Consider the following 12,313-nt stretch of genomic DNA (forward strand, 5'->3'; position numbering starts at 1 on the left):
GCCTGGGGCATAGTGTTCCCATCTGATTTCTAACTATTGCCTGGACAGGCAGGGCAAGAATCCTTTGCCTCGATTTGCTGCTGACTCAGGCTCCGAGAATAGCCCTGAGCTCAGTGGGGCCTGAGCCCCCTCCCTTGACTAGATCTGTCCCAGGCAAGTCCTGAGCTGCTGGCCTGATGATCCCCTTCCCATCTACCTGAGGCAGCCAGGACCTGGTGGAGCTCTCTGCTGCCTAGTCCCCCTTCAGGCCCTGGGCCCACAAGGCAGGTCAGCAGGTAGACCCTTCTTGTTTCCAGCCCTTCTGCAGTCAGATTCCCTGGGAGCCCAGGAAGGAAGTGGAAGTGAGGGGCCTGATTTTCTTAGCAGAAGTGCTGCTGGCAGTCGGGACCAGAGTCCTGGGACAAAGGTCATTGAGAAGCAGGCTCTTCAAAGTCACCCAGCACCCCAGCCTTACAGTGGCCCAAATAACCCTTGAATCACTCCTGCCCTGCCCCAGTGTCTTTCCCTCACCTCTTCATTGACACCAGTTGTCAGTCAAGAAATAATGATCAAGTGCCTTCTAGAACCCAGAGCTGGATAACCCAGGTCATTCTACTTTGTGATCAGTTTGAGAGAAGCTGCTGCACAGTGCGGAACCCTGACAGGCTCATTCCGGGTATTTATAGGTGCAGCACACTGGGCCCAGAGAATACCAAATCTTGGCTCTGGGTGTCCTGGGCACACGAGAGAACCCAAGCTCTGGAAGTGATCTGGTCCCAATTGACCTTGTGTAACCAAGCAAGGGATTTTGATCTTTGCTCTGGAGACATTTTCAGGGAGGTATCTTGGGAGTTACTGGGAAGAGAAGTGACTTGGTCAGCCTGAGATTTAGCATGGGGACTCTCAGGCTGGATTTCTGTGGCACCCCAGTAAGCTGTGCTATAGCAGAGCAGAGGTCACAGCTGTAGGCGGAGCTGGAGCGAGCTGTAGAGGATACAAGCCGGATAGCAGCCCCAGCAGAGCTGGGGTACCCCAAAGAGGGGTAGTTTGGAAGAAGATGACCTTCCTAGCTTTGGCCATACTTTTGGTGAGAGATTGCCTGGGCTTAGAAATCAATCCCATCTTCCAGGAACTCAAACTTAAGGTCAAGATTTGGTATTCTCCAGGCCCAGTGTGCTGCAAGAGGCCTCAGAGGGTCACACACCTGCTCGTAGCCTAATGGGGGCTCCAGTCTCATACTCCTCCCCATCTGTTTGAACCTGCCCAATAGCCTCTCCCAGCACCCTCTGAGTGACCCCCACACCGCAGACAGCCTTTTCTCTTAGGGGCACATCATGGTTCTGATACCCTCTCAGCAGGATGTCCAGTCACCCCTAAAGGCTGGACTGCCACATGTGCATAGGACCATTCTACATGTGGCAGCTCTAACCTCTACTGTACAAGAAGAGGTGAGGGTCTTGTGGCAGGGACTGCCTCTGTAGGGAGATTGTGTCTGCTTTTCTCACCTATCAGCTTTAAGGGGTGGGGGTCTTGGGATGCGGCTAAGAGGACCATGACCTTGGAAAAAGTTCTGGGCCCCATGGGTCACAGCACTGTATCCTACGATAGGGAGAAGGATCACTGATAAAATACCATTCTGTAGCTCCAGCCATATGGGCAATAGTAAAACGGAACATGGATGGTCCTCATTGCCTCCAGCCCTGGCCATACTTCATTGCCTCCAGCCCTGGCCTCCAGACCCCCAGCCTGGAAGGCCCAGGGAAGATGAAGCAGTGCTGTCCCCATCTCTCCCCACTCAGCCTGTTGATCCCCAGGAGTGGCCTGGGGCCAGGCATGTTGGAAAGGACTTGGTGGCAGTGGTGAGTGTAGACATACTTTCTGGGCTTCTCAGGATTATCTAGGACTAGCAGGAAAACAAATAAACAAAAACCAGGGCCTGCTGTTCCTGGGAACATCTCTGCCTTGAGGTCACTCTCTATGATGCACACACAAAGACTCACCTCCTCCGTACAGCACTCGTGACCTGGAGATGTATTAAAGGCAACTGTCTACAGTCACAAAAGCCAGTTGAGGGAAATGGGTGGGGAGTCAAGCTGGTTAAGGGGAGAGCAGTGGGGCAAGGGTAGTTATGAGGGTGGCAGCCACAGGTGGACCCTAAGAGCAGTGAGGGAAGGAGGGAGGCTGGTGGTGACCTCTGGGTCTGGTGGGGATGATGGGAAGAAGGGGGTCTTCAAGAACAATAGGGTGAAGGAGACTGCCACACCAGAATGAGGACAAATAGGGGGACTTGGAGCAGGACAGGGCCACCAGTGAGGATGTAGGCAGGAAAGAGTGGATTCCTGAGAGATGAGCTGTCACTGTGGGTGGTCCCACCCTGCACATATGGACAACCCCCCCTTCCCTGCAGGCACAGCTGGATGGCATCTGCCTGGGACTGGTTCAGGGCATGGTAGGGGGTACGGAGTACTGGGATAGACACGTATGCATATGCATGACACAGATTCTCTCCTGGCTTCCCCTTCCCAAGGTGGGGTGGGGTGGGTATTTTCCAGTGGTGCCTTGGTTTCCCAGGGAAGAGCCCAGAGCCCCTCATTTGCTGGGGGGTGCTCCAGCTGTCAAGGGGATTGGGGTGGGGCACAGGAGATCTAACAGACAGAGGCATGGCTGAATCACAGGAGTGGCCGGCGGGACTCATGGCCTGAAGGCTTGTCTGGGCACCCCCATAGGGTGGGGGGTGAGTCATCTCCAGCTGCAGCCTCCCCCCACCAGCATCCCACTGTCTCCTCCGTCCCCAGGAACCTATCTGAATTCCAGCCTCCAGCTGTCACTTCACTAGTCCCTCTGACCTTAAAGCACACAAAACTTCTGACCCCGGAGAAGGTTGGAGTGGTCTTCCCGACAAGAACCTTCTGGGGGGAGTCCTGGAAGCCACAGGAGGTGGGGGGCTTTACCCTCAAATGGAGTCAAATCATCTTCCCCGGGCTGGGGTGGTGGGGCGGTGGCCTTTGGGACGCGGGGTGGGGGGCGGGCCGCCCGGGACCCCGCCCGCAGCTCCGCCCCCCGGATCAGGGACTTTTCTCCGCTGTGGCGGCGGGACGGCGGCAACGGCTGGCGGCGGGAGCCGGTGGACGGCAGGCAAGACCGGGACTGGGGGTCGGGGTGGGCTGGGCTCGGACCCGCCACAGCTGCGGGGGCCTGGCTGACTGTCTCCCCCACCCAGGATGAGGCTGCCGCTCCTGGTGGCCGCGCTCTGCGCCGGGATCCTGGCAGGGGCGCTCCGAGTGCGGGCCCAGCAGAGGGAGAGAGGTGGGCACTGCCGAGAAGGACTCCATCCTGGGCGCTGCGCCCGTCACCTGTGGCCTTCATCTGGCCCCCCTACCCACCTCCTCGACCCTGCCCGCATCCCTCCTCAGACTCCCCAAACCCTGCGCCACCCCTGCTGGGTCTCCCAGACTGCATCCTATCCTATTGGGTCTCAAACTCTGCTCCCCAAATGCGGCTAGGTCACCTACTCTTTGTCACTCCACTCGGCCCCCTGAGGCCAACCTCAGTCCCAGAACCACATCCGTGCGCTTCCTTCTCTGCACACACCAATCCTCCTGGAGACTCTGCTCTGGGCCCCTCTGTCCCTCCCTTCCCAGGTTCCCAGGCCCCAGCCGGCCTGGGCCGGTTTGCTTCCCGATGAGGCCTACTGCATCCTCCCCAGCCCCTAGTGTCAGGGGACCACAGCACGAGGAGGGGTGGGTGGGCTCCAAGAAGAGAGCGTGATGGCTCCTCCCTGCCCTAGTGACCTGCACACGCCTTTATGCTGCTGACATCGTGTTCCTACTTGATGGCTCTTCATCCATCGGCCGTGGCAACTTCCGTGAAGTGCGAGGTTTCCTGGAGGGATTGGTGTGGCCCTTCTCTGGGGCGGCCAGTGCACAGGGTGTGCGCTTCGCTGCCGTGCAGTACAGTGATGATCCACGGTGAGTGGGGGCCCCTGGAGGTGGGGACTTGGAGATCTCACCAGGATTCTTCCCCCACAGAAGCAGAGAGCCCAGAACCCCTAGGCCAGGCCTTGGAGAACCCCAAGACCCCTCTCCCCTCAGCCAGGACCTCCTCTGGAGACAGAGGCAGGGATCTCTGAGGTAGAATACTCACACCTGAGACACTCTCAGGCTAGTGTCCTGCCAACGACAGGGCTGAGTTTTCTGATCTAGAGATGGGGAACCCAGGGGCCTCAGATGCCCCTGCCTCTTGGACTCTCCATGTTGCAGCCTCCCGATGCCTTCAGCCTCTCCCCTCCCACAGGGCCTTCCTGTCTGGCCAAGATCCACCTCCCTACAACTGGACCCTTCCTCCCACAATTCCCTAATTAAGCAGACATCCTGCTCCCCAACGCAGGGAGCCCCAAGGGCTCCAGCCACAAGCCGGACACAGAGGGTACCCGAGGAGTTTGTTAACGGCTTCAGAGGTGGAGAACAGGAGTCACAGCAGCAAGAGGACCCTCAAAGGGACATGATATTCATAGACCTCACCCCAGGGCGAGGCCAGGGCCAGAAAAGATCCTGGCCCCTAGCCTGTCGCCACCTTCCCTCCCCTGTGCAGGACAGAGTTTGGCCTCGGTGCACTTGGCTCAGGGGGTGATGTGATCCGAGCCATTCGTGAGCTCAGCTACAAGGGTGGCAACACGCGCACAGGGGCTGCAATTCTCCATGTGGCCGACCATGTCTTCCTGCCTCAGCTGGCCCGCCCAGGGGTCCCCAAGGTGATCTCTCACTCTACCACGCCCCCTACATTAGCCATCTGAGGCACACTGATGTATTGCCCTGCCCCGCCCCTGCCCCAGGTCTGCATCCTCATCACAGATGGGAAGTCCCAGGACCTGGTGGACACAGCTGCCCAGCGGCTCAAGGGGCAGGGCGTCAAGCTGTTTGCTGTGGGTGAGTACCCTGCTGAGGTGACAAGTGGGCTGCGGAAGGGCCTGTCGGAGGGCATGTGAGCTGCCAAGCTCTGACTGGGCCTCACCTCAGGAATCAAGAATGCTGACCCCGAGGAGCTGAAGCGAGTCGCCTCACAGCCCACCAGTGATTTCTTCTTCTTTGTCAACGACTTCAGTATCCTGAGGACACTGTTGCCCCTTGTTTCCCGGAGAGTGTGTACCACAGCTGGTGGTGTGCCTGTGACCCTGCCTGGTGAGCTCCTGCCCACACCTGTGCCCTGACCTGGACCTCTGACCCCACCCCAACCTGGCAGCGCTGACATCAATCCCAGGCGCTCCTGACACCAGGCGGGGGTACCACCCTCTGGTCCTGCCCTGGCAGTGCTGACCCTATCCCATGTGTTCCTGACCCTGGACCCCAGTTCTACTTTACTTCTGACCCCTGATCCTCTTGTCTGATTGCCTGACTACCCCCCGCCTTCCCAGCTGATGACTTGACCTCTGGTCCACGAGACCTGGTGCTGTCTGAAGCAGGCAGTCAATCCTTGAGAGTACAGTGGACAGCGGCCAGTGGCCCAGTGACCGGCTACAAGGTCCAGTACACTCCTCTGACAGGGCTGGGACAGCCACTGCCAAGCGAGCGGCGGGAGGTAAGGATGTCAGGGGTGGTGTGTGGAGGGCTTGGGATTTGGCTGGGCAAGGTAAAGTGACCTCTGACCCTGGGCAGGTGAGCGTCCCAGCAGGTGAGACCAGCACACAGCTTCAGGGTCTCCGGCCACTGACTGAGTACCAAGTGACTGTGGTAGCCCTCTACGCCAATAGCATCGGGGAGGCTGTGAGCGGGACAGCTCGGACCAGTGAGTGATTCTGCTAACCTCTCACCCCATCACCTAACCATCCCCTAACCCCTCCCCACTCCTGACTGTGCTAACCCCTGCTGCACCTTCTCCCAGCTGCCCTGGAGGGGCCGGAACTGACCATCCAGAATACTACAACCCACAGCCTCCTGGTGGCTTGGCGGAGTGTACCAGGTGCCACTGGCTACCGTGTGACATGGCGGGTCCTCAGTGGTGAGTGAGGAGTGTAGACTGAGGGCCTTCCCTGTACCTCAGACACGATTGTAGGGTTCTGAGTCTGCAAGACACACCAACCACCCCCCTTCCGCACCCCCGTGCAGGCGGTGTCACACAGCAGCAGGAGCTGGGCCCTGGGCAGGGGTCAGTGCTGCTACGTGACCTGGAGCCTGGCACAGACTACGAGGTGACTGTGAGCAGCCTGCTTGGCCGGAGCATCGGGTCTGCTTCCTCCCTGACTGCCCGCACTGGTGAGAAGGCTGGGTGCTTTCTTCAGGCTGGGTGGGCAGGCAGGCAGTGTACAGTGGCTACTGACGTCCCGTGTGCCCTGGGCAGACACTTCTGTTGAACAGACCCTGCGCCCGGTCATCCTGGGCCCCACATCCATTCTCGTTTCCTGGAACTTGGTGCCTGAGGCCCGTGGCTACCGGCTGGAATGGCGGCGTGAGAGTGGTCAGTGCAGGGGAGAGAGGTGGGCAGGCAGGGTTGGGCTTGGCTTCAGCTGACCTGACCCTGCCATCTTGCAGGCTTGGGGGTGCCACAGAAGGTGGTGCTGCCCTCTGACGTGACCCGCTACCAGCTGGATGGGCTGCAACCGGGCACTGAGTACCGCCTCACGCTCTACACCCTGCTGGAGGGCCGCGAGGTGGCCACACCTGCAACTGTGGTCCCCACTGGTGAGGGCTCTGTGGGCCTGGCCAAGTGACAGGGGAAGGGACGGGGGCCCTGGGACAGCCTTTCATGCTGTGCTCCTCCACAGGGCCAGAGCTGCCCGTGGGCCCTGTGACAGACCTGCAGGCAACCGAGCTGCCTGGGCAGCGAGTGCGAGTGTCCTGGAGCCCAGTTCCCGGGGCCACCGAGTACCGCATCACTGTGCGAAGCGCCCAGGGTGAGATAGACACAGCCACGCCCATACACACATTAAAGATCCAGCTCTTGGGGTTTGACCACACCTTCACCCCATCTCTTTCCATTCCTGGGTTTCTACAGCTCCTTTCTGTCTCCTTGTCCATCTATCCCCCAAGGAGGCAATAAGCCCAGGTCTGCCACAGAGGCTGCCTGCTTCTGGCCCTGCCTCAGCCCATCTTCTCACCTGGGTCTGTCTGCACTCACTGCCCCCCCATCCCTGTCTGCACAAGGCAAGCTCAGTCCCTGCCCTTTGGTTACCCTATCTGGAACCACTGCCCACGCTCATCTCTCACCCCCTGTCCCCACCCGGGACTTGCCCCTGTCACCCACATCACTGTCTATCGATGACCTGTCAATTCACATTATGGTCCATTGACTTCTCTCATCCTACATTCCATGTCCCTGTCCACTGACCCCTGGCCTCCTGTGTCTCCATTCATCCCTGGTCCATTATCCTGTGTCATTGTCCATCACTGACCGCTGTTATCCCATATCCCTATGTCTCACTGCCAACCTACCCTGCCTTTTCTCTTAGGGGTTGAAAGGACCCTGGTGCTTCCTGGAAGTCAGACAGCCTTTGACTTGGATGATGTCCGGGCCGGACTAAGCTACACTGTGCGGGTGTCTGCTCGAGTGGGTACCCGCGAGGGTGGCGCTAGCATCCTCACTGTCCGGCGGGGTGAGCACTGCAGGAGGGCTGTGGGGGGGAGAGCTGACTGTCTCACTCCAGTCCTAGTCTTGACCTCTGACCTCTATCTTTAACCCTTAGAACTGGAAGCCCCACTTGCCATCCCAGGGCTACGAGTGGTGGCCTCAGATGCAACACGGGTGAGGGTGGCCTGGGGACCTGTTCCTGGAGCCAGTGGATTTCGGATTAGCTGGAGGACAGATGGTGGTCAGTGTGGGCTGTGTGTGGGAGGGCTATAGGGAAGAACAATTAGGATATGGGGCATTGAGGGGGCAGGCAAGAGCCATGTCAACACTTCTCTCTGACACTAGGTCCAGAGTCCAGCCAGACATTGCCCCCAGAATCCACGGCCACAGATATCCTGGGGCTAAGGCCTGGAACCTCCTACCAGGTGGCTGTGTCAGCACTGCGAGGGAGAGAGGAGAGTCCCCCTGTGGTCATCGTGGCTCAAACCGGTCAGGGTCTGACCTAGCTCCTTGGCTGGCTTTCTCCAGTGGCCCTTTAGACCCCTATGCCTTCCCTCTCAGACTCTCACTTTGCCCCACAACAGTCTCCTTCTTCAGATTCCCATGCCTTCTCCCTCAGAGTCCTGCTTTCTCCTTTGGCCTCCTTTGCCACCTCTTAAGCCCCTACCTTCTTCAGATTCCTCTGCCTCTCCTCAAAGATCCCACTTTCCTCTCTTTGCCCTCAGATTTCCACCACCTCATCTCTCAGGTTCCAACTGCCTTTTCTGCTCCACCTGACTCTCCTCTTAGACTTACGCTTACACTTTTCTCTGTCAGACTCCCTCACTGTCTCCTCATACCTCCATCAGAACTCTATTATCTTCTCTATCAGACCCTTTTCTCTCTCAGATTCCTGTCACCTGCCTCACTCAGATTCCCACTATCTCCTCTGTCAGAACGCCCCTTCTTCCCCCATCTGGCCCATTCACTACCTTCCCCATCAGATCCCTGTCTCCTTTTAGACTCCTATAGTCTTCTATTAGATGGTCCTCCAATCCTTCCCCATCAGATCCTCTACTGCCTCCTCCATTAGACTCTCCATTGCCTCTCCCTGCAGACCCACTGGGCCCAGTAAGGACTGTCCATGTGACGCAGACCAGCAGCTCATCTGTCACCATCGCCTGGAACAGGGTTCCTGGTGCCACAGGATACAGGGTTTCCTGGCATTCAGGACATGGTGGGGACCAGGGGTTTTGGAGGAGACTAGATGGTCATGGGGGGCAGGTCTGGGTAGAATGCAAACTGGGGGCTTATTAGGGGTCCAGGTGGGGCTTTGGGGGGCAGAGTCTGCCTAGCCCTGAAGCTGCCTCCTTTCCCGTTGCCAGGCCCAGAAAAATCCCAGTTGGTTTCTGGAGAGGCCACAGTGGCTGAGCTGGATGGGCTAGAGCCAGATACTGAGTACAGGGTGCATGTGCGGGCCCATGTAGCTGGTGTGGATGGGACCCCCGCCTCTGTGGTTGTGAGGACAGGTGAGTGGAGCCTGGCCAGCTGGCAACCACATCTCATTGGCTACCCCACCCCACTGTGTATTCCTGGCTGCTTCAGTTGCCTGCTCCATCACTGCTCAGTGACTTCTCCATGTTGAGTAAGTGTCTCCCCTCAGCAACCTCCTGGCTGCTCCACACTGCCCACTCTGGGGTGCTGACCTCCTCCCTCTCAGAGGTTGACTGACCTGTGCATACCAACCTCACACTGACCTTCAGGCCTCCCTGCGTTGACCATGTTTGCTCTGCCACCCTGTTCTCTGCCAGCCATCCAGTGGCCCCTGACCCCTTACCCTGCCTCTGCCCCCAGACCCTGCGCCCGTGGGCAGTGTTTCGAAGCTGCAGATCCTCAATGCTTCCAGTGACGTTCTGCGGGTCACCTGGGTGGGGGTCACTGGAGCCACAGCCTACAGACTGGCCTGGGGCCGCAGCGAGGGTATGGTTTCCTGACACGGCCCTTGTCCCTCCTGGCTGGGATTGACCTCTCACCCTGACTGGTAAGCCACCCACACCCCGACCGTTGCCCCATGTTTGCCTGCCCAGGTGGCCCCACGAGACAGCAGATGCTCCCCGGAAACACAGACTCCGCAGAAATACGGGGTCTGGAAGGAGGAGTCAGCTACTCTGTGCGAGTGACTGCACTTGTCGGGGACCGGGAGGGCGCGCCGGTCTCCATCGTCGTCACCACGCGTAGGCGGAGCTCGGGCTGGGGCGAGCCTTGGATTGGTGTCCTGGACGGTTTGGGGGCGGGGTTCGTGCTCGGCGGGGGACAGGGGGAAGGAAGGATGAAGCCTGGGGTAGGCAGAGGGGCCGGGGCGGTGCGCGTTGGTCTGGGGTTGGCTCAGGAGCCGGGGCCGGAGCCTCCCTGAGTCCCGGGCTTCCTCTGTAGCGCCTGAGGCTCCGCCAGCCCTGGAGACTCTTCGCGTAGTGCAGCGAGGGGAGCACTCGCTGAGGCTGCGCTGGCGGCCGGTGCCAGGGGCGCGGGGCTTCCGTCTGCGGTGGCGACCCGAGGGTGAGAGGTGGCCCCCGGCGGGGGCCGGGGCGGGGCGGGGCGGGCGAGGTGGGCGAGGTCAGTGAGTGGGCAGGGTCTGTCAGTGGAAGGGGGTGTCAGCCCGACCTGCGACAGTCTGTGGATCCGTCAACCAGATGGGTGGGATGGATAAGGGTCAGTCGTGCAGGGTCAGCGAGAATGAGGAAAGTCAATTAGGAGGGTGGATCTGGTCAGCAGGGGCAGTCAGTGAGGTGGGCGCGTTGGTTAATGCTGGTCTGGAGCATCTTTCCACGTGCCCTGGGTCCCCACTCTCACACCTGCCCCAGGTGGCCAGGAGCAGTCCCGGGTCCTGGGGCCTGATCTCAGCAGCTATGAACTGGATGGGCTAGAACCAGCAACCCTATACCGCATGTGGCTGAGCGTTTTGGGGCCGGCTGGAGAAGGGCCCCCCATGGAAGTGACTGCATACACTGGTGAGCCTAGACAGTCCATTCTTCCCTGGTGAGCCTAGACAGTCCATTCTTTCCCCCACTGACGACCCACCCTGGTTTCCTGCACCCCCATGACCCTTAGCGACTCCTCCTGTAGCCCTCCTACCACTCTTGCCCCTGGGGTGATCCCAGCACGATCTCCCACGACACTTATTTCACTAAGATGAATCTGCCCCAGAACCTCCTCAAATGGTCTCTCCCCCCTGGGTTCTCAGCTCGTAGACTCTGACCTCTGGTCTTTGATTCCTTCTTCAGAGTCACTCCGTGTCCCAAGTTCTGAACTGCGTGTGGTGGACACTTCAGTTGACTCAGTGACTCTGGCTTGGACCCCAGTGTCTGGAGTATCCAGCTACATCCTGTCCTGGCGGCCACTTGGACGCCCTGGCCAAGGTGAAGGGGAGGCCAGGATTGGGGTGGGCTGGCAATTGGGGTTCCAATGGAAGGCCTCCTGTTTAACCAGGTTTTATCCTCTGCAGACATCCCTGGGGCCTCACAGACACTTCCAGGGATCTCGAGCTCCCAGCAGGTGACAGGGCTAGAGCCTGGCATCTCTTATACCTTCTCTCTGACACCCATCCGGGAGGGTGTACGGGGTCCTGAGGCCTCTCTCACACAGAAACCAGGTATGATGGGCACAGTGGGAGAGGGTAGCTAGATGGTCCAGCTGCTTCAGTAACTCAGCCCCCTTCCTGCAGTGTGTCCCCGTGGCCTGATGGATGTGGTGTTCCTGCTGCACACCACTCAGGACAATGCTCATCGTGCAGAGGCTGTAAAGCGAGCCCTGGAGCGTCTGGTGTCTGCACTTGGGCCTCTTGGGCCACAGGCAGTCCAGGTTTGGTTCCAGAGGCAGTCAGACCCCTTCCTATCTCAGCCCTTCACCATCCCAGGCTTCACAGCAGCTACCATGTTCCTACTCTACCATTGGTCCAGGCTGTCTCCCAGCCCTCTCCAGGCTCCAGATCTCCTCATCTGCTGGTTGGCTTCCTATCCTACCATCACTGCTGACTCCCTAGTGTTCAGGTTTAGTCCCATACCTGGTTTAGTCTCCTACAGGCTCTGTCATCCTTGCTTTGCCATCCTCCCCATCCCAGGTTGGCCTCCTATCCTACAGTCATCGGCCCTCCCCACTGTTCCCGCTGAATAGCTCCTACAATCCTGATGTCATCCTGCAGAAGATCCACAGCATCCCCTATGTGGACCCAAGCGGGAACAACCTGGGTAAGGAACTGCACTGGATATGGACTCTTAGGGCTTCCTTGTGGGAAGCTGGTTCCCCTGGGTTCTGACATGTTCTTTCTCCCAGGCACTGCAGTGGTTACTGCTCACAGACACCTATTAGCACCGGATGCTCCTGGGCGCCGCCAGCACATACCAGGGATAATGGTTTTGCTAGTAGATGAGCCCTTGAGAGGTGACATCTTCAACCCTATCCGTGAGGCCCAGGCTGCTGGTAAGGAGTAGAAATGGGGCCTGGGAATCGGGTTGGCCCCAGCAGGGTTGTCACACAGGCTGCTGGATCCCTCTTTAGGGCTCAAAGTGATGATATTGGGCCAGGCCGGAGCTGACCCAGAACAGTTGCGTCGCTTGGTGCCAGGCATGGATCCTGTCCAGACTTTCTTTGCTGTGGATGATGGTTCAAGCTTGGACCGGGCAGTCAGTGGCTTGGCAACATCCCTGTGTCAGATTGGCTCCACCATTCAGGTTTGCAAATTACCTCTGGGGGGAGAGGTAACTGGCAGGGGAGAGGGGGCCTGGGGACTCTTGCTAGA

The 12,313-nt window shown here is 59.0% G+C and overlaps 1 protein-coding gene across 1 annotated transcript in view; it reads left to right on the forward strand.

Moving 5' to 3' along the window:
* The first annotated feature begins 3,033 nt into the window (after positions 1 to 3,033).
* COL7A1 (collagen type VII alpha 1 chain) overlaps positions 3,034 to 12,313 on the forward strand; it is a 30,981-nt gene continuing 21,701 nt past the window's right edge. The window contains exons 1-28 of the mRNA XM_072786331.1: positions 3,034 to 3,114; positions 3,200 to 3,285; positions 3,767 to 3,947; positions 4,570 to 4,729; positions 4,811 to 4,904; positions 4,995 to 5,156; positions 5,390 to 5,553; positions 5,631 to 5,760; positions 5,857 to 5,973; positions 6,081 to 6,227; positions 6,313 to 6,429; positions 6,504 to 6,653; positions 6,737 to 6,865; positions 7,421 to 7,564; positions 7,655 to 7,780; positions 7,885 to 8,028; positions 8,636 to 8,755; positions 8,904 to 9,047; positions 9,373 to 9,498; positions 9,606 to 9,752; positions 9,952 to 10,074; positions 10,380 to 10,526; positions 10,800 to 10,934; positions 11,021 to 11,167; positions 11,240 to 11,376; positions 11,636 to 11,762; positions 11,848 to 11,994; positions 12,073 to 12,245. Coding sequence (XP_072642432.1) covers positions 3,201 to 3,285; positions 3,767 to 3,947; positions 4,570 to 4,729; positions 4,811 to 4,904; positions 4,995 to 5,156; positions 5,390 to 5,553; positions 5,631 to 5,760; positions 5,857 to 5,973; positions 6,081 to 6,227; positions 6,313 to 6,429; positions 6,504 to 6,653; positions 6,737 to 6,865; positions 7,421 to 7,564; positions 7,655 to 7,780; positions 7,885 to 8,028; positions 8,636 to 8,755; positions 8,904 to 9,047; positions 9,373 to 9,498; positions 9,606 to 9,752; positions 9,952 to 10,074; positions 10,380 to 10,526; positions 10,800 to 10,934; positions 11,021 to 11,167; positions 11,240 to 11,376; positions 11,636 to 11,762; positions 11,848 to 11,994; positions 12,073 to 12,245 — 3,723 coding nt within the window. The 5' untranslated portion in view covers positions 3,034 to 3,114; position 3,200. The remainder of the gene's footprint in view (positions 3,115 to 3,199; positions 3,286 to 3,766; positions 3,948 to 4,569; positions 4,730 to 4,810; positions 4,905 to 4,994; positions 5,157 to 5,389; positions 5,554 to 5,630; positions 5,761 to 5,856; positions 5,974 to 6,080; positions 6,228 to 6,312; positions 6,430 to 6,503; positions 6,654 to 6,736; positions 6,866 to 7,420; positions 7,565 to 7,654; positions 7,781 to 7,884; positions 8,029 to 8,635; positions 8,756 to 8,903; positions 9,048 to 9,372; positions 9,499 to 9,605; positions 9,753 to 9,951; positions 10,075 to 10,379; positions 10,527 to 10,799; positions 10,935 to 11,020; positions 11,168 to 11,239; positions 11,377 to 11,635; positions 11,763 to 11,847; positions 11,995 to 12,072; positions 12,246 to 12,313) is intronic.

The sequence above is a fragment of the Canis lupus genome, chromosome 19, assembly GCF_048164855.1.
Source record: "Canis lupus baileyi chromosome 19, mCanLup2.hap1, whole genome shotgun sequence".
NCBI classification, from domain to species: Eukaryota; Metazoa; Chordata; class Mammalia; order Carnivora; family Canidae; genus Canis; species Canis lupus.